We start from the raw sequence: 18854 nt of genomic DNA on the forward strand, positions 1-18854 counted from the left end.
GTCTCCAGGGTTTTTATTGGCGAATGGAGCTTAGGAACTACGAAGCTTTTCGCGGCTTTTGAAGAAGGGTCTAGTGTAGAAGTACAGATACCAAAGGAATGTGTCTTTGGAAAGACCTAAAACATCAAGCAAAAAAGGCCAAACTCATGGAAGGCTGCAATGCGCAATGTACAGTAGCATATCGCTCAATTGCAGTGATAGTACCAATGATAATGTGGGCTTTCAGGACAAGGTGTCATGGACGCGAGCACAACCTCAAGGAAGTATAACAGATACGGTAGTAGTATAATTTCCATAAGTGGGGCAAGAAAATCATACCAATGTTTCATAGAATATGAAATATTGACACTTTCATGATACGCTGGGCAATGCGGCATCGGTTGCCGCCCGTACTTGATCTGGCCAAATCGTTAATCAGCGACTTCGATGCAGAGCAGACTGGACTCTATTGAATGATGTGAATAGTACTAACCTCGCATTCCGGTCAATGCTTCAAAAGTCATCGAATAGTTGTCCAAAGCTCCGACAACTTTCTGCAATCCATTTCGGAGCTGACTGGTTAAATTGCTGACAAGATGTTCGTTCCGCTGATATATGAAACCTTCGCCATTTGTGGCTCGGATTTTGTGACAGATCATAAGCATTGCATAACTACTCTGCATTGCACAGCAGGCAAATGACGGCATAGTACGGGGAGCTTTGCCGCTGTGGCTCGAAGAGGACGGAACCAGAGACTCCTGATTCCCCGTTAGGTTCGGGTAAGGGAGAGCCTCGAATGATTGAGCTATGTTGAGTGCAGCCTTTAGGCAGTATCTGGCTGCGAGATGGCTGCTGAATGGAAGATTCAACTCTGGAACATCCGAGATCGACGGAATGGAGCCGAGAGAACTCATTGAAGATGATCGGGAAGATAATGGGGAAGACGGCGAACGCGAGATCGATGAGAAAGATGAGTTATCGAACAAGTCGCCGCAGCCACACGCAGGTGCAGGTGTCATTGTGCTGTGCTCGCCACCTCGGGGATTCAAATATTGACCCGAGGATTTAAGGTCGCAATGCTTCTCGGAAAAAAGCGCTTTATCTGTAAAGGCGCAATAGCGGTTAAGCTTGATTCTTGCACTGCGCAACAGTCAGTAGATGAGACGCTGTGGCTATTTTTCATATTACCTATTCAACTTAATGCGTGCAATACTTTTTAGAGCCAATGCAACAACGGCCTCGGACGCGTCCACCGGCATAGCAGATGAGTAAGTGGACCATGCATCGGCTCTGGCGAGTAACGGGTCCAATCTACTATTGAGCTCGTGCATCTTATCATACACGTATGACATGTTGGATTTCATCTCTAAAGCCTTGTTTTGGTCAAGAATGAATTGAGTGGCGGCAAGGATGGTTTGTTGCGCGGACAAGAAGAATGGCCATGCCTGGATATCAATAGTCAGCTAAAGATGCCAGAATACCTGGATCTATGTTCCTTACATCGGGGTCGGACGTGATACTTGGATACCTTGTTGTGAACCGAGGGTCGTGAACTGAAACTGTTGGGGGCTGTGGTCCGCGAAAACGAGTTAGCGCGGAGGGACCGGACCAGCTCTCGTGATGTCTTACGGTACTGCTGACGATAGAACCCTGGCATGCACAGGTGTACTAACAAGTGCGAAGCGCAATCAGCATAGCTCTGTGGATCACCGTTTGCCATCATGACTTACACACATCCACCAAGCTCTACGTTTTGCTTCCGCGAATTCACCCTCGTTGTCGCCCTGCGAATGAAGAGACATGTCCATGGCTGAGATCAAAGCTTGTCCGGCTCGAGTACGCATCTTGCTGATGTTTCCCCGCTGGGCGTATTCGTAAATACTCAAGATGAGCAGTGCAATGACGCTTTCTATCTCAACAGGCACATTTGGATGAAAAGACCCCCGTCGAGCGGTAGGCGAGCTCCCGGTCAGTGCACGAGACGGTGAGGAATCGGAATCCAATATTTCGGACTCGATCTCGATACTCTCCATGGTCGATTCTGCAAAAGACTGGGCAAATTTCCTTCGATAAAGCACAGACTCGTGATTGGCAGGATCTTCATCATCATGATGCGGGACCAAAGCCAGGATTGTTGAAATTGCAAGAGTGATAGGAGATGACGGTTCGAAATCACTCCTGACATTGCTTCTGTGGCCCTTCCTGTGTTCGTCCCTAGGCCTAGACGATGGGCGATCTACCACTGGGATTGATACTGGAGGCGGCAAAACAGGAAAGTATGGATGGATGAAAACGTAATAAGCATTGAGACTGTCGCGAGTCAGTTAACGGCTGAATGCAACGCGCCTGGAACAGCAGACAGATGGACAGTTGAGGGGCTTACAGATCTTCATCACTGCCGTAGACCCTAACAATAGGACTGGCTCGCTCCGGAAGAGATTCTGGTCTTGATTGCGGACTGCTGCCACTCGATTGACCGTCAAATTGAACCGAGCTAGGGAAGAGGCTGTCATAGATAAAATCGCTGTCCTGGGAGAAGTCCAGCTGGCTGAGCCCCGCTCCAGGACTGATGAATGACGGTGCTTCATCGAACACGACTATGATCAATGAGTAAGAGCATAAACTGCGATGGAAAGTACATGACGTACAGTCTTCGTCATTCCAGTTAAAGGTCATGTCATGATCTTCGACCTGAGGTTGCTTTTGCGATGGTTTGGACCGAGGGGCTCGAGGCCCGCCTCTCTTGCTTTTGGTGTACTGGCATTCTCTGCCCCTTGTGGAGCACTAAAATTTGCGTCATTTAGATGTTGGAAGATCTATGTCCACAGAGAACGGGAGGATACCGACATTTGTGCATACTTTCTTCCCGTCACAACGGGTTCGCGAGGCGCGGCTGTCAAAACATTAGGTCCAAGACGCTTGGAGGCTACAACTCTAGACTTTGTACCAGGCAAGGCATGCGACCTTCACAGGTGGGACTGCAAACTTCTTCTTGGTAATCGTTGTTCGACGCGCAGGGGTACGAAGTGTGGTAGCTGTGGAGGCCATGGGCACGTGTTCGGTGGTAACATATCCCAGCACAGCAAGTGGAGTGTAGAAAGATATGAGAAGGTGGCTCTATTTAAGGTGCCTGCATTAATCAAGGGAGGCAGTCGTCATCCCACCTCAAAGCATGTGGCAGGATTGCGGCGGCAGAGACCCTTTTCCCTTTCCCAGAAAAGGAACAAGCTGCATGCTTGCATGAGGCCATTGGAGGCCATTGGAGGCCATTTCCTGATAAGTGAGAGTCTCCCTCTCATTCGATATCCTGACTGGCCGAGAGTCTCCACCGTCAACCCCACTGGGAATAGGGTGGGAAAGGGAAGGAGTGCGAAAGATAAGGAGAGAGTGGGGAGAGTCTCCGCTTGCGAGCATCTTGATCCGAGGAGTCTCCATCCGGACTGGCGCCTTGGCACCGCCTTGGCGAGGATTGCTCTCCACAAACACACTTCGCAGGAGCACACTCAATGAGAGAAACCTTCGATCATGACTGTGAAGCAACCTTTTCCTGGTAAGCCAAGCCCCTCTTACTGTCTTTCTGTGAGTTTACATGATTAAGAATATATACAATCTGTCAATCCACTGACGCATAATTGTTTGATGTAAAAGTACGCTCGTTGAGCCTTATGACTTTCCCCACAGCTTTGGATTTGCCTACATTCATTTTCGTCAGAAATACATCGCTGACATTTGAAATCAGCCGAACGATTGTTAGAGCCTGCGGTGCTCCCTCCTTGACGGAGCAATGACTGCGCCAGTTGCGCCCAGCCTCCCGTTCCCCGTGTTCCAGGTCTCGCAGAAAGTAGAGCACTACCTCCTCTATGACATAAACATCATCACATGGCTCCGCAAGAACCACAATATCCTCGGAGTCCTTGTCGGTACACTGCCTCAGATCCCACAGCAAAATGTCTTCCTTGGGCTGCCCTTGGAACTTCAGCCTGAAGAAGCAAGGTTACTTGTGGAGAGAAGTTTGGCATATATCGTGAACGATTTGGATTGGCATATGCAGGACCTAGCATCGAACGTTGTCGAGCAGAAAGAAGCGATCAGGGCGGATCTCAGAGAACAAGGGGCAAGGGTAGCGAAAGATTTCGAGAGCAATAAGAAGAGCCGGACACAGAAGGCTCTGAAGAGGATACAGGCCAAAAGCGGCTCGACTGTGGGACAGCGATCAATCCCCAGCCCAGCTCTAGAAGAGGCAGAGGACACCTCGGAAGAAACTCTGTTCGGCGAACCGCTCACGCGAGAGACCACTGTAACGCCGTCTCCAGAACCACGCCAAGCTGCTGGACCCGAATTTAAGCCATGGACGGTCACACCAACGACATCCTATCCGCTCATTTCTCCACCTGCCAACATCGACTCACCAGACCTCCCAAAAGTCAATCCGTCCTCATACGCCCTCTTCAAGCACCTACACAGCCTAGGCTACTTCCTCTCTCCCGGCATACGCTTCGGCTGCCAATTCTCCGTCTATCCCGGCGACCCGCTACGCTTCCACAGCCACTTCCTGACCATGAGCGCCGACTGGGACGAGGAGATCGATCTCCTGGATCTGGTCGGCGGCGGCAGGCTGGGGACGGGGGTGAAGAAGGGATGGCTGGTCGGCGGGGTTGAGCAAAAGGGGGAGGAGGGTGAAGGAGGCAAAGATTCAGGGGAGGCAGCGAAAAGGGGCACGGATGACGGGGCCAGAGTCAGGACGTTTTGCATTGAGTGGGGAGGCATGTGAATGAATAAAAATCGCCCTACGATCTCGTGTCATAAACATACTACGAAACGGCTAACACCGCACGGCGGCTTGCCCGCTCGAGCCCTTAAATGATTACGGCTGGACTTGCGAGGCACTGGGAAGGTGTGAGCTACCTGATCTACCGTTCCCCAAGTGTAAAATACTGGCTAACACGCTGCAACAGAACCTAAGATGCAGTCGACCTACACCAAGAGAATTTTTGATCAACCTGCAGAGGGGGCACTGGTCTGCGGAACCTCACAAGATTCACAGCACGCTGGTCCTAAGGCCGCCACTTGTATGTTAGCTTGCCTGATGTGCAGCTTTTCATTTTCAATGAAGAAAACGGGGCAACCGTCCATGCGGTGACACAACGCCTAGTATTTCCACGTAAAAATACTTCAAACTTCCCATATGTCCAATTCCCATCATATCAATCCACCGCAAATTCAAACCACCTAGGGACCCAAAATGCCCTCCCTTCCTCCATTCACCTTTCCCAGACCCTTCCCAACCCCACCCCCGCCCCCTCACTCCCTCTTTACAATCCTCGGCAATCCCACCCAACACCCCAGCATCCCCGCGAACAACCCGATACAGATCGGATGCAAGACCCACGTCCCGACCTCCTGGGCCAGAACCCCCGTCACCAACGGCGCCACCGCGCCGCCGGAACTGCCCAGCGCCGACACGGCCGCCAACCCGCTCATCTGCAGCCGCTTCGGGATCAACGACGCGAACACGGCGGTCGCGGCGGGGTACACGGGCCCGAGCAGGAGGCCGACGACGGACACGGCGACGGCGTCGCCGACGGCGTTGGGCACGAGCCAGACGAGCAGCTGGAAGGCCGCGGCGCCGAGGACCAGGGCGACGACGGCGCGCTTCTCGCCGACGCGGTGGGCGGGGTGCGAGAGCAGGAAGCGGCCGAGGGTGATGCCGGCCCAGAAGCCCGCGGTGACGTAGCCGACGCGGGCGGGGGAGGAGTGCCGGTAGGAGATGAGGAAGGAGATGACCCAGCCCGAGATGCTGACCTCGGCGCCCTGGTAGCAGAAGATGAAGAGGGCGCCCAGGACGGTGGTTTTGTGCGTGAGGGCGGCTTTGAGGAGGGTGGAGCGGGAGGGGGGCGCGGGGTGGGGGTTAGAGGGGGTGGGGTGCAGGGGATTGAGGGGCGGGGTGTCCTTTTCGTAGTTGCGGAAGGAGAAGAAGGCGAGGAGGAGGTTGAAGATGGTGATGGATAGGGAGATGAAGTAGAAGGTGGACCAGGGATGGTTGTGAGTGACCAACGCCGTCGCCATCAGTGGACCGATTGTTGCACCGATGCCGTAGGACCCATGCAAGCAGCCCAGCGCGGTCGTCGCGTTGGCGAGGTTGGCTGAGAAGACGTTGTTCGGAGCCAGATTTGTGGCTATGCCTAGGCCTAGGAAGAGGAAAGAGACGACGACGACGGGAAAGGGAGGCCTGCAGACCAGCATGATGTAGGCTGCGGCCATGATGGACTCGGCTAGAACAAGGGTCTTGGCCCGGCCCAAACGAGCCTGCAGGAGTTGGTTGACAGGAGCAGCTGCGATGAAGCCAACGGCGTTCGTGACGAAAATGAGCGAGACAATCGCATAGCCGATCTTGTAGTCCTTTTCCATGTAGGGAATGAGAGCGCCAGGGGCTGCGTCGTTCAGACCGTTGCCGAAATTCATCAGACAAGCACTCAAGAGTCGCCACTTGTTGATTGGCGGGTTCGTCCACGTTTGCACGACTTCGGCGGCATCGTGATATTCCGGCGTAGGTGGGCGGGACATCTCCAATTCATGGAGACTTCTTGGAGTCTGACCACCCGAAGGTGTAAGTGATAGCGGAGGACCATTATCACGAGGGGTCCTGTTCAGCTCGTCCAGTTCGTACGCGGTTGGCAAGTCAGGAAGAGCATGAGAATCCTTTTTGAGAGCGGCCGGAGGATCGGTAATACGTGAGCCGATATCAATAAGGGCTCCGAATCCTCCTTGTGATACCATAATTGACCTGTGTCGAGGGTTCAGTCTTGTATTCGAGACGCTTTCTCAAAAAAGGAATTATATATATTCTGTTGAAAGACTTTATATCTTGGCATGCAAAAGGGTATATACCATGATGAGAGAGTTAACGTATTTTCCAATACCCAAGAAACTTGTCATCAGCCAAGGAGGTAAGCCCATCCATTGGGATGATAGGTAGGTAACCTGCTCAATATTGTGGGAAAAGATTGCATTTCCCTTTTTCGTCAAGTGCCGGCCTTTATTCGGCTTGAAAGCCAAAAATCAGCCTTACCCACACGGCCGGCTTGGTAGCTCGAAGCCTTCACTCCCCTCATTGAAATAACATAAGAGAGACCACAAAGCGAATCTCTGTAATGGGTCGACCGAAACGCAAACTGCTAGCGACGGCAGCGGAGACATCCTCTCCACCAGCGGTCTTGGACCAGGGTCATATGATCGCTTTGGTCAAGAAGGCAGAGGGCAACAACTTGTACTCAGTGGAGCTGCCTTCGGGAAAAGAGTCACTGTTGGTCGAGCTACCGTCTCGCTTCCGTTCACAGATATGGATCAAACGTGGCGGGTATGTCGTGGTTGACAGCTCCGCATTTGATGACAGAGAGAACAAGCTTGGTGGAGAGATTGTCAACGTGGTGAGAGACGAGAAGCAATGGCGGAAGCAGGCATATTGGTTGGTGTCCTCGAGTTCGAGCAATGTGCACTGCTAATGCGTCAGTGGAGGCCTCCAGAATTTGTCAAGAAACCCACCTATCTCGACGACAGCGAGGAGGATGAATCGACCGCAGGCAAAATGCCACCAGCTGAGGAGTCGGATTGCGGAGAATGACCCCATTGCTTTGCATTCCAGCACCCATCACTCATCATGTTCCTTCTCTTCGCCCGCAATATCCGCGGGAGATGCAACATCAGCAAGGTCATCCCTTGTGCCCCACCATACAGACAACACCTGAACAACCAAACACCCTACTACCATGATCGAGCTTGCGTCGGTACTCGGATACACGTTCCACCCCCACTCTTGAGCCCCCCAGACTGCGTATATGAAGATTGGATGCAAGCCAGCTTTCCAGAGCAGAAACGGTGTTGACCAGGCGATATAAGCATAGAATTGGTAGTGAAGAGACCGTGCGCACAGCATGCCGATAGCCATAGAGTTCAGAATGGATGTCATAATGAAGGATGGTGACACATTGATGGACATCAATTGCTGGGCTTTAGGCGGAAGAGGCTTGATTGCGGTGGATATCAAAGCTGGTATTGAAAGGCCAGACGGTCGAGTCCAACGAGTCAGAACGAAAGTTGAGAGCAATGCAAGATGGACAGCAATTAGGGTTATAGCAAATTCCCTGGACAAGAATCTTTCTTCCCCCACAAATCTCCAATTGACGGTCCATTTGAATAAGAACTGTCGAGTGAGCTCGAATGACCGAGCGAGATAGCCTTTCGCGTTGGCTGGTAGAAACGGAAAGGCAAGGGTGATCTGTTGTACGGCGTCAGCCTTGTTTCGCGGCATTCGCGATTGTAAGAAAAAGACTTACCTGTATCTGTGCCATGAGAAACGCAGCATTCATTGCCCTGTTGAAAGGCAGCGCTTGCAACAATATGAGTCCAACTGCGGGAGCAGCCAGCAAAACGCTCATCTTAATACCGACGCCGAACGAATAGACAACGCTTCCGACGGTCCAGATTCTTCTTTGGTAGAAGTATATAGCGGTGAAGAGCGCCAGAATAGCAAAGCAATCGTTGAAGAGTCGCAGGAGAAACAGGCTGTGGAGTCTTTTCGAGAGGATGAGGAGGGGAAATATGTGCGGCGGTGCCTGCACTGGTCAGCACAGGCCCAAAAGTTTATCGCTAGCTTTTCTGTCGTAGCCCGAAATCCTCATACCTTAGCCATACGGTAACAAGCCATAGCCATGCTCACGGCGCCAAGATACACAACAGCAAATGTACATTGAGCGATTAAAATATCAGCTCCTTTGTCCGTAATGAGGTATAGAGCGTTGTATATGAATAGATGCGCTGCTGGGTAAACCAAAGGACCTGGCATCCAGATTTAGCACCCAAGAAGAGGAATAGGAGGCACATTTCCGTGTCCAACCTGTGTCGCCTTTAATGAGGGTGTAGTCGCGCTCTCCATTTCGATACTGTTCAACCTGCTGGATGTAGGCTCTCCAGTCAATTTCAGTGTCTATCCTGGGCGTCAGCTCCATCCTTTACGGGCTGGGCAAAAAAGCTTCCTCTCTCGTTGGCGCAGGAGCTCGGGGACCAAAGCTCACAAGGTATTTTCCAGATGATGAGGGCGCAGAAAACGGCGTCCGCAAGGAGAAGGAGGGGCGAAAGCCATCTTGTATGCTTGGAGTTGCTGGCTAGATCGATGGCCTGGTGGTAAAGGTCCATTGCGCCGGCGATGATTTGGAGAAGAGGGAGCTCTCTTGGCTTGATGGCGATTCCAGCTCACCCGCGTTCTCTTGGCACTGTAAGCACTGAAAGTCAAAGCAGACAGAAATCTGCCCCCAGTTTATTAAGGTAGCCGGGGCCCGCCCCGGGCCGCCTCTTTCAGCTGCGAGCTGGGTCTCGGGGGTTCGAAAATAAACTGCACTTACAAACTCATAATCTTAGGGCCCACGAAAATCGCAAAACATACCTTATTGTCTACCAGCTTCTATAACTCAACAACGAAAGAGAAATATGAGGAATCAATGATGTACGTCCTAGAGGTAGAAGGATGACTGGCTATGTATGACTGATGCAGAGCCTGATATCTACCATGGCCAAGGCCCACTAGTCTTGTTGGCTAGGCAACCCCTGTCAACCGAAAGTTTCAATGATAACATTTTATTATATAAACTACTCTAATTGAATAATTATACAACCCCCTAGCCGGAATGATGAGCGTACGTTTGAATGGTTGATGGACTTCAAAATTCCGCCACTGTGCAGTTAGTTTTGCAACTCCCAGAGCTGGGTGTGATTCAGCACCTAAGCCCGGGTAAGCAAGCTCATCCTTCATCTTTCTTTATCCAACTCCCCAATGTTCGAGAGCTCAATTCAAGTATCAAGCTTTTGATGTATAGATAGAATATATAGCAGTATATAGCCGAGCTGTTGTCCATTAAACAAAAGTTAGTCAATCCTGCTGGAATCACAGCTCCTCCGTTGCTGGTAAGGTTCTCGAAACGGTTTTCTCGTCACCTCTCAACCAAACATAAAACCACCATCTCCATCTTCCCCCGCCCGTCGTCCAATCCCTCGCTATCCATGATACCATGGATATAGCATGCCCCAACGACCTCATACTCTTCAACCCGTCGGGAACGTAGTACGATTGGAATTTGCGAGCCTGCCGCCACAGCAATCAGGTCCCCCTCCCTCCGTTTCTTGGGCACCCGCCCAATTCTCCCTTTGCTCGACAAGCAGAGTCGCCGACCATCAGCTGTCTGCACTATCCGTTTCTGAGCCTCCATGATATGCTCGCATCTTGGGTCGCCGACGGTAGTCCGTGTCTCGTCCGCCGACGACTTTATGTGATCTCACTTCTTCTGTTACGTCCTCTGAAGAGCCGTATGCTGTACTCTTATCGACCATCTTCCGAAACTTGGTATGGATCAACCCCATTTGAGTCCACTCGACATCGTCGTACGACTGTCCTGTTTCTTGAGCGCAACATTCTATTTGTGTGCCAACAGCTTCGATTCCATCGACAACTACACCTAAGGCTAGGACAGTATCGCCTTGTACTCTGAGTCGCGCTCGCTCGATTAGCGGGCCTGCTGCACAAAAAAAGGTCTCTGTCCGAGGTGAGTGAGTCGATAAGTAATCCTTTGGCTGACGAGGTCGGAACCCAGGATAAGTTGACCAAGCAGCGAAGACTCATTCGTTTCGCATACCTCTAATAACCGTAATTCCTGACTCTGAACGATCGCATGTACTGCGAAGTCGCGATATAATGTACGCGCGTCAATATCGTAGGTTGGAAGATACGGGAGCGAATTCTTATTCTTTACGAGTGACAGCAGTCCATAGATCTTGTCCCTTAGGTCCCTTACCTGCCTCGCTTGGGTCATCTTCATTAGCTCGAACACGGGAAGACCTGTGTTTCCCGATATTTCTTGATGCCCACAAGCTGATTTTGGCCTCTGTTCGCGCGAGTCGAGTTGAATTACGCAACCTGCATGATGTTCTTGTCACATCAGAGACTAACGACTCCAATCTCTTATGCTCCCCGGACAATTTGATTCTTGCGATCAAGAACCTCTTTCACTTGAAGCGGCATACAACCTTAGCATGGGGTTCCGTTCCAGTATTCGATTCCTCCCACACCGGCTCTGATTCTGTTCCTCCACGCTCACTATTCTCAAATAATTGATCATGCTGAAAGCCGCGTTTGGTCCAGAGCTGTCCTCGTGCCACTCCCCGATGGCGACACACTGGCCAAGCCGTACCGCAATGTCACCAACTTGGACCTCATCATCCCAATGACCTTCCGGGATCGCTTTCAGAGGCGTAACAAACAGCTTGGACCGCTGCTGATCGAGGGAAAGCTCGATGACTTCCCTCGTCAGCCATTCTACGCCACCGATGGTTGACTTTATGGCTTCGACGCGTAGGATTCCATTGTGCTCCTCACACCGTGCTTCATAACCATTCCAGACACCACCATCGTTGATCTTCAACCCTTCGGGATCGAGACACTTCGCTACCGGCTCACTGGAGAGTTCTTGGTCCAAGCCGATCCTCGTTCGACTCTGCTCAGCCAGACTTATCTGGGCTTTCACTTGATCCAGATTTTGCTTCAATTCGCGCTTCTCCGGACTGGAATGATGCGTCGTGTCTTCACGCTGCTCAATATGGCTGATGAAGGCGCGCAAATGTCGGATGTCTCTGGCCGTGTTTTGAACGGCATCTATCCGACTGACCTTGCACCCCCTCCATCTTATATGTGATGGCCAAAGTCGCCTGGTCTAAGATTGCGAGTACCTTCACGAGTCTCCCAGTGCCTCTGAAATTGTTTAGGAATGGCTGATAGTCCGACCTTCTCCGGACTAGTTTGCTCACCACATTGCCACCTCGTCTCGGATTAGCTAGCCATTGGTTTACCCTGTGGACGATATTTTTCGTCATTTTGATTGCTTGATACAGTTCGCCATTGAGCAGCGTCTCTCGAATGATTAAATCATAACACGGTTTTTCCCCCACGGTCACTTGCACGGGATATCTCCCTGGTGTCATATAAATGATGTTATCGAGGTCTTGGGGACTAATGACATATCTGCTGTCGTCGGTCATGACATTAGTCAACTCAGTGCAATCCGATCTAGGGTGAACCTCGACGGGAGGGATGTCGTTGATCGTTCTTAGACGTCCTGCGTATTGCAGAGTGTTGAAGATTGATGTGGATCTGAAGCCCTCGTCTGGCCACTTGACAATCCACGAGAGGCATTTCCGGCAGAGATCGTCGACTGTCCCGGGAAGGAGATAGCCATCTTCGGGCTTTCTCCTCATGAACATGTTCCAGATATTGCTATGGTCTTCATCTATGTTAGCGTTGCCACTTTCTAGTGGAAATCCATCGATGGCGGGCACCAACGCGCTCAAGAATACCCGCGGGTTGATCGACAACAAAGGAAGACCTTCAAGGTCAACAACTCAATGTCGTGTCGGTCAGCTTTGAGCTTATACGTCGCTTCCTATCAGCGTATCTAGTTCCTTCTATACATGCGTCCTTCCTATATCCTTTTATATAATTCTATCATTATTCCTTTCATATAATTAACTATAGATAGTTATGCTTTACTCTATATTAGCTATATAATAGCTAATAATCTTATTACTAAATCTATACGCTTTCTATAATTATTACTACTATATCTCGCTAAGAGATTATAAACTTTCGATTAATATTAATAATATATTAGTATTTTAATTATATTAAATAATTTTTAAAATATATATATATATTTTTAATTATAATAAGTAAATTAGAATAAAAAAATAGTAAGATTAATAATTTATTATTTTTATATTAGAGAAGTTATAATAATTATATAAACTATAAACTAAGAAGATTAAAATAAAGTTTAAATAGTTATAATTTAAGAGAATCTTTAAATTCGCTATACTCTTATCGATAATTAGTATCTCTATATTTAAAAGAGTATTTAATTAGAATCGCTAATATTAAATAATATATAATTATTATTAAATAGCTAGAATATATCTAATTCTCGCTAAAATATTAATTTAATTAGAAGAGAATAAAAAATACGCTAAATAAGAGTTCGCTAACTTCTAAATTAAAGATAATATTTATATATCTCTTAAATTTAATAGCTATATTTATATTATAAATTTTTAAAATATATATAATATAATTAAAATATTTAAAGATATATATAAATCTAAAGAATATATCTTTTATAAAATATTATAGAGAATTATTAATTATATAAGCTTAATTAATTATAAAGAAGTTATTAAATATATTAAGATAATTAAAAAGATTAAAATAAAACTCGCTAAGTTAAGCTATTAATATATATAGAAGATTATAATATTCTTTCTTTATAAACTTCTCTTATTTTATAAATTCTTTATAGAAATTATCTTAAATAATTAAAATAAAGACGCTAGAGAGAGATTATTAAAATCGAATTTTAATTATATTATCGAGTAATTTCTTAATAGAGAATATTATTAAAAATTAATTAGTATTAATAACTTTAATAATAAGATTATATTTATAAATAATAAGAATAAAAGAAATAATAATAAGAATTATAATAATAATAAAAAAATTATTTTTAAACTTAAATATAACGACTATAGTTTTCGCTATAATAGAACTTACTAGCTATTTAATCTCGATTAAATCTTTACTAAGTAAGTTAAAAAGAATAAGAATTCTATTAAGAAATTTAAGAAGAAGAAGAAGACTAGTAAACTCTTTATCGAATTTATTAAAAAATTAAAAATAATAAAAGCGATCTATATTAAGACTATTACGATATTATATAATAATAATTAATATTTTAATAATATAGCTTTATTTTATATAATATACTTCGAATACTACTTTATTAAAAAATTAATATCTCTCGAAAATTTTATATTAGTTAAAACTATTAATAATAAAATATTAAAGATTATTATAGTAAGTAATACTTTATTAAAGATTCTTATTAAGAATAAGAATAGCGAGAATAAAGAATATCTATTAATATTAATAAACGTCTATTATATCGATAATTTATTTAATAATTTACTCTTTTTAAATATATTTTAATATAATAACTTTATTTATATTAAAAAAAGAAATTATTTAAAAATTTATAATAATAATAATATTATTATTTTTAAGAGAGAATTAATAAATATACTTTATAAGCTAAGATTTATATTATTTAAAATTATAATAGCTAAGAAGATTACTATAATCGCGATTATTAAGAAGATTAATTATTATAAGATAATAGCTATTAAATAATATTAAATATTAAATTATTTAAACTTTAATAATATTATTAAACTATTAATTATAATAAGAAAAATAAAAATTATAGATAATATTAAGAGATAATTTTATAAATTATATATATATAAGAAATAAAAAAAGATTTTAGACTATAAATTAATAATTAAGATAGAAAATACTTTTAATAGTATTTATATAGATCTCTTTAATAGCGAAGTAATATTATCTCGCTTTAAAGAAGATTATTATTATTACTTTATAAAAATTAATTAAAAAAATTAATTTTAATAAATAGACTTTTTAAAAATTAAGAACTAAGTATTTAAGTTATTATAAAACTTTATTACTATAATTAAAATATATTTATTTTAATAATAGTAGTAAGTATAATAATAAGAAAATTCGAGATTAATTAGCGTTTTAAGATATATAATAAAAGTTAACTATATTTAATTTACTTAAATAAAATAATATTAATAAGCGTATTAATAATATTCTTATTTAAAAGATATATACTTAGTTAATAGTTATAGATCTATTATTAAATTTATAAACTAAGACTATTAAAATAGCTATTCTAAATATAAATTATTTATTTATAATCTTATTAAGAAAGATAGCTATAATATCGTATTAAACTTTTATTAAAAATAAGCTAAATATAGCTTATTTAAAATTATTTAAAATTATAATTTATATCTATAATTATAAATATAAATAAAAGAGAAAAATAGCTAAATAAGAATTTGAATATATCTTATTTAACTATAAGAAATTTAATTAATATTAATTATAGAATAAAAATAAATCTTATTTAATATTACGATATAATATCTTATAAAAATCTCTTTAGACTTTTATCTTATTTTTTAATAATATTAAAGATAAGCTAATAAGATATTAGAGAATAAGAACGTTATAAATACTATTATTATCGCTAAAAGAATTTTATTATTTTTAGAAAATAAAGCTTCTTCTTTATTAGTTATAAATAATAAAATAATAATAAATATATCTAAAGAAGATCTTAGTATTATAATCTAAAATCTATTTATAAATCTAGAAAATCTCGAGATTAACTATATTTCGAATTTATCTAAATTAAGTAATTAGAAGAATATTATTTTAAATATATTAAATTCTTCTATATTTAATTTATTAAGATACTTATAATATATTAAAAATATATTAAAAATTATAATATTATTTAAGATAATAAATAGATTAATTTTAATATTTTAAAAAAGAAATTTACTAAATTAATATAAGTTATACTCTTTATAACTAATATTTAATCTTATACTTATAAAGAAGTAATTAATAACTTTAATGTAATTTAATAAATAATCGCTATATAGAAGTAATAGAACTTATTATAAAAGATAAAGATATAAAAGCTAATATTAAGACTAATATATCGTATTAGAACTAGTATAGATATAATATTAATATAGGTGAGATAGAACGAGAATAATAAGACTATCGAACTATATAGATATCTTTTATTATAAATAATATAGAGATTATTAATATATAATTTTATTAATAGAATAATAATTTAATAGAAAGCTAATATATAATAAAATTTTAATATTAAAATCGCTTTAATACTTTTTTAAAATATATTTATATTAGAAACTTAATAATATATATAATAACTCTATATTATAGTATAAAGAGAATACTATCTATATAGAATTATTATAAGTATAGATTTTATAGTAAGATAGAAAGATCGAAAGAATTTAATACGTTAAGCTTAATTAAGCTATAATATAAGTAAGATTATTAAAATCGTAATATTATTTTCCTCTTTAATTTAAAGCTTCGGCGATAACTACTATATAGTAGATATTAATCTTATAAAAAGTATATCTAAATATATACGAAGTAATATTTTTAGATATATTAATTTAATATTTTATAATAAGTTTAAAGTCTTTTTATAAGTTAATATAACTACTATAAATTAGTAGCGCTAATAGAGAAAACTATTCTAAAAGTTTTTTAAATAATAAATAAGAGTTAACGACCTCGAGATAATAATAATAAAAGTCTACTATTAAATTTAAATATTCTACTATATTCGTAAATAGTTATTAAAATAAATTTTCCTCGATCTTAAGATTTCTATATCTAATTTTATATATTAGATATTCTCTCTTACTAGTTAAGAAATCATTTTTTTATTTATTTAATTTAATTTAAACTATTTCTTTAATATCGTAAATTTTATCTTTTTTATTAATATCGATAGAAGATAATAAAAACTTAATCTATTTTAGTAGTAAATCGCTATTATTAAGATATAATAGTTATAAATAAAAGATAAAGTAAATATTATTTATAAAAATTAAGAGTTTTAACTTATAAGCGAAATTATTTAAAGCTTTAGTAATTTTAAATAATTTGAAATTCTTATAATCTAGTAATTTATTAAGATATATAATTTTAATATTTCTTCTATTAAGTATAATTATATCTCTAATTTTAAATTTTAATATTAAAAGTCGATAATTATTAACTTACTTTTTCTATAAAGCTTATAATTATTTAAATTAACTTCTTAAATAATTTTTTATAATATCTATCTTTTTAATAAACTTATTAACTAATTTAATATCTCTTTTCGCTCTTTAACTAGCGAATTAATTCTAAAAGATAAAAGATTCTATTTCTAAGCGAGGAATATATTCTTTAATAAGAAGAAATAGTAATATACTCGATAAGATATTCTTATCGAAGTTAACTTTAAACTCTACTATTAATAATAAATTTACTTAATTATCTTATTTATAATTAATATAAACTCTAAAATATTACTTTAAAATAATATTAATATTCTCTATCTATTTATTAATTTTAAGATAAAATATAATAAAGAGTTTAGATTTAATTCTAATTCTTTTATATAGTTTTCTCTAAAAATATATTATAAATTAGATACCTCGATCTAAGATAATAGTAAATAAATATTCTTTTTCTTATTATATAAATTCGATAAAAGCTTAAACTACTACTTTCACTTTTAAGAAGTTTAAGAGAACGAATTTCTTCTTCTTATTAAGCTTATATATAATTATTATAATATATTAATAAAAGCGTCTATATCTGAGATAAATAGATAATAATATAATAAAGTTAATAAAAATATTTTATTAATACTATTCGAGAATAAAAAGGAATTTAAAAAGATCTTATTTATTCTCTCTATAAGTTTTAGATTTCTTATAAATATAATAGCTCTTAATATAGCGAATAATAGAATTCGTTATTTTTAGTTAATAGTAATATCTACTTAATCTATTATAGATTAATAATTTATTAATATAATCTTTAGATAAAGAGTTATAAATATCTCTAATAATCTTAATTCGTAATTCGAGAATATCTAGTATATATAATCTATTATTAATATATAATAATCTATTATAAAGATAATAATTACTTAATTTCAATTTAAGATTATTCTTAATTATTTTAAATAATAGCTTTTATTAGAATCGATATAGATATAATATTAATATAGATATTTTAAATAAAATAACTAAGATATTAAATTATATAAATAAAAGAAAGATATTAAATAGTAGATAAATGCTTCTACTAATACGCTAGACTCGAATAAATAAGAGAGCTAAGTGATATATTAAGAATATAGAATACGCTTATAATATTTCTCTTTCTCTTTATAAAATTATATTTTATAATTAGTATATATAAAAGAATAAGATAGAGCTAAGCTTGAAAATCTTAAATTTATATATATAGCTAATTATTAATTTAGATCTTATACGCTTTTTAATTAAACCGGCTAAGTTAACTTAATAATCCTCTTATATCTCTCTTATTAAAAATTTATATATAAAGGTTTTATACTTCAAAATACTCAGTTTACGATATATATAGTTATTTTATAATTTCTTAAATTATAAAGCTCGCTTTACGCTTTCTAACGCTATAAAAATTATAAAGTTTAATCTACTATTAATAAATTAAATAGATATTTAAATATAATAGTTATAATAATTATATTAAACGCGTTCGAGATTAAATAATAATTCTTTCATCTATTTATATAATTATTCTTCTTCTATTATTCTATTAATTCTATTAATTCTATTAATTCTATTAATTTTACTAATATAAATATAATTATCTTTAATATCCCTCGTCTAAAGATTACTTAACGTTTTAGATATATATACCCCTTTTACCCGCCTCTTAGAGCCTCTATTAACGCCCTTAAACTATCTTTTAATAAATTTGCTATTATTAATAATTAAGGCCATAAGCGAGCTTAATAGCTATTTATTACTATTTATAAACGTATTAAAAAACTCTTAAAAAGAGCTTAAATGGATATATTCTTCTCTATATATTTCTTCTAAGCCAGCGATAGATAGATTAAATTAATATTTAAATATTATAATTATATTAAACGCGTCTAATTTAGATATATATACCTCTTTTATCTACCTCTTAAAGCCTTTATTAACGCCCTTAAATAACTTTTAAATAAATCTATTACTATTAGTAATTAAGACTATAAGCGAGCTTAATAGCTATTTACTACTACTTATAAACGTATTAAAAAACTCTTAAAAAG

At 39.2% G+C, this 18854-nt stretch overlaps 8 protein-coding genes across 8 annotated transcripts; 3 read left to right on the forward strand and 5 right to left on the reverse strand.

The window, feature by feature from the left end:
- Positions 1–351: 351 nt before the first annotated feature.
- On the reverse strand, positions 352–3027 carry HO133_007322 (uncharacterized protein; the record flags this gene model as incomplete). The annotated part of the gene is made up of 10 exons (XM_037298213.1): positions 352–398; positions 473–1119; positions 1168–1424; positions 1480–1548; positions 1609–1647; positions 1710–2289; positions 2363–2576; positions 2628–2763; positions 2827–2872; positions 2927–3027. The coding sequence occupies 10 exons, from the start codon at positions 3025–3027 to the stop codon at positions 352–354; spliced, it is 2136 nt and encodes a 711-aa protein (XP_037156848.1).
- Positions 3028–3763: 736 nt separating this feature from the next.
- HO133_007323 (uncharacterized protein) lies at positions 3764–4750 on the forward strand (the record flags this gene model as incomplete). Its single annotated transcript, XM_037298214.1, has 1 exon — positions 3764–4750. The coding sequence occupies one exon, from the start codon at positions 3764–3766 to the stop codon at positions 4748–4750; it is 987 nt and encodes a 328-aa protein (XP_037156849.1).
- An 89-nt stretch (positions 4751–4839) lies between these two features.
- On the forward strand, positions 4840–6126 carry HO133_007324 (uncharacterized protein; the record flags this gene model as incomplete). The annotated part of the gene is made up of 4 exons (XM_037298215.1): positions 4840–4873; positions 4935–5048; positions 5351–5836; positions 6077–6126. The coding sequence occupies 4 exons, from the start codon at positions 4840–4842 to the stop codon at positions 6124–6126; spliced, it is 684 nt and encodes a 227-aa protein (XP_037156850.1).
- A 35-nt stretch (positions 6127–6161) lies between these two features.
- On the reverse strand, positions 6162–6756 carry HO133_007325 (uncharacterized protein; the record flags this gene model as incomplete). Its single annotated transcript, XM_037298216.1, has 2 exons — positions 6162–6167; positions 6217–6756. 2 exons carry the CDS (start codon positions 6754–6756, stop codon positions 6162–6164), a joined length of 546 nt encoding a protein of 181 aa, XP_037156851.1.
- Positions 6757–7130: 374 nt separating this feature from the next.
- Positions 7131–7600, forward strand: HO133_007326 (uncharacterized protein; the record flags this gene model as incomplete). Its single annotated transcript, XM_037298217.1, has 2 exons — positions 7131–7444; positions 7495–7600. 2 exons carry the CDS (start codon positions 7131–7133, stop codon positions 7598–7600), a joined length of 420 nt encoding a protein of 139 aa, XP_037156852.1.
- A 27-nt stretch (positions 7601–7627) lies between these two features.
- Positions 7628–9171, reverse strand: HO133_007327 (uncharacterized protein; the record flags this gene model as incomplete). The annotated part of the gene is made up of 5 exons (XM_037298218.1): positions 7628–8254; positions 8313–8591; positions 8660–8814; positions 8873–8962; positions 9051–9171. 5 exons carry the CDS (start codon positions 9169–9171, stop codon positions 7628–7630), a joined length of 1272 nt encoding a protein of 423 aa, XP_037156853.1.
- A 1032-nt stretch (positions 9172–10203) lies between these two features.
- Positions 10204–10838, reverse strand: HO133_007328 (uncharacterized protein; the record flags this gene model as incomplete). The annotated part of the gene is made up of 2 exons (XM_037298219.1): positions 10204–10541; positions 10727–10838. The coding sequence occupies 2 exons, from the start codon at positions 10836–10838 to the stop codon at positions 10204–10206; spliced, it is 450 nt and encodes a 149-aa protein (XP_037156854.1).
- Positions 10839–11018: 180 nt separating this feature from the next.
- HO133_007329 (uncharacterized protein) lies at positions 11019–12282 on the reverse strand (the record flags this gene model as incomplete). The annotated part of the gene is given in 2 exon segments (XM_037298220.1): positions 11019–11677; positions 11691–12282. 2 exon segments carry the CDS (start codon positions 12280–12282, stop codon positions 11019–11021), a joined length of 1251 nt encoding a protein of 416 aa, XP_037156855.1.
- Positions 12283–18854: the final 6572 nt, after the last annotated feature.

This window comes from Letharia lupina (genome assembly GCF_014066315.1).
Source record: "Letharia lupina isolate WasteWater1 chromosome Unknown contig_3, whole genome shotgun sequence".
Lineage (NCBI taxonomy): Eukaryota > Fungi > Ascomycota > Lecanoromycetes > Lecanorales > Parmeliaceae > Letharia > Letharia lupina.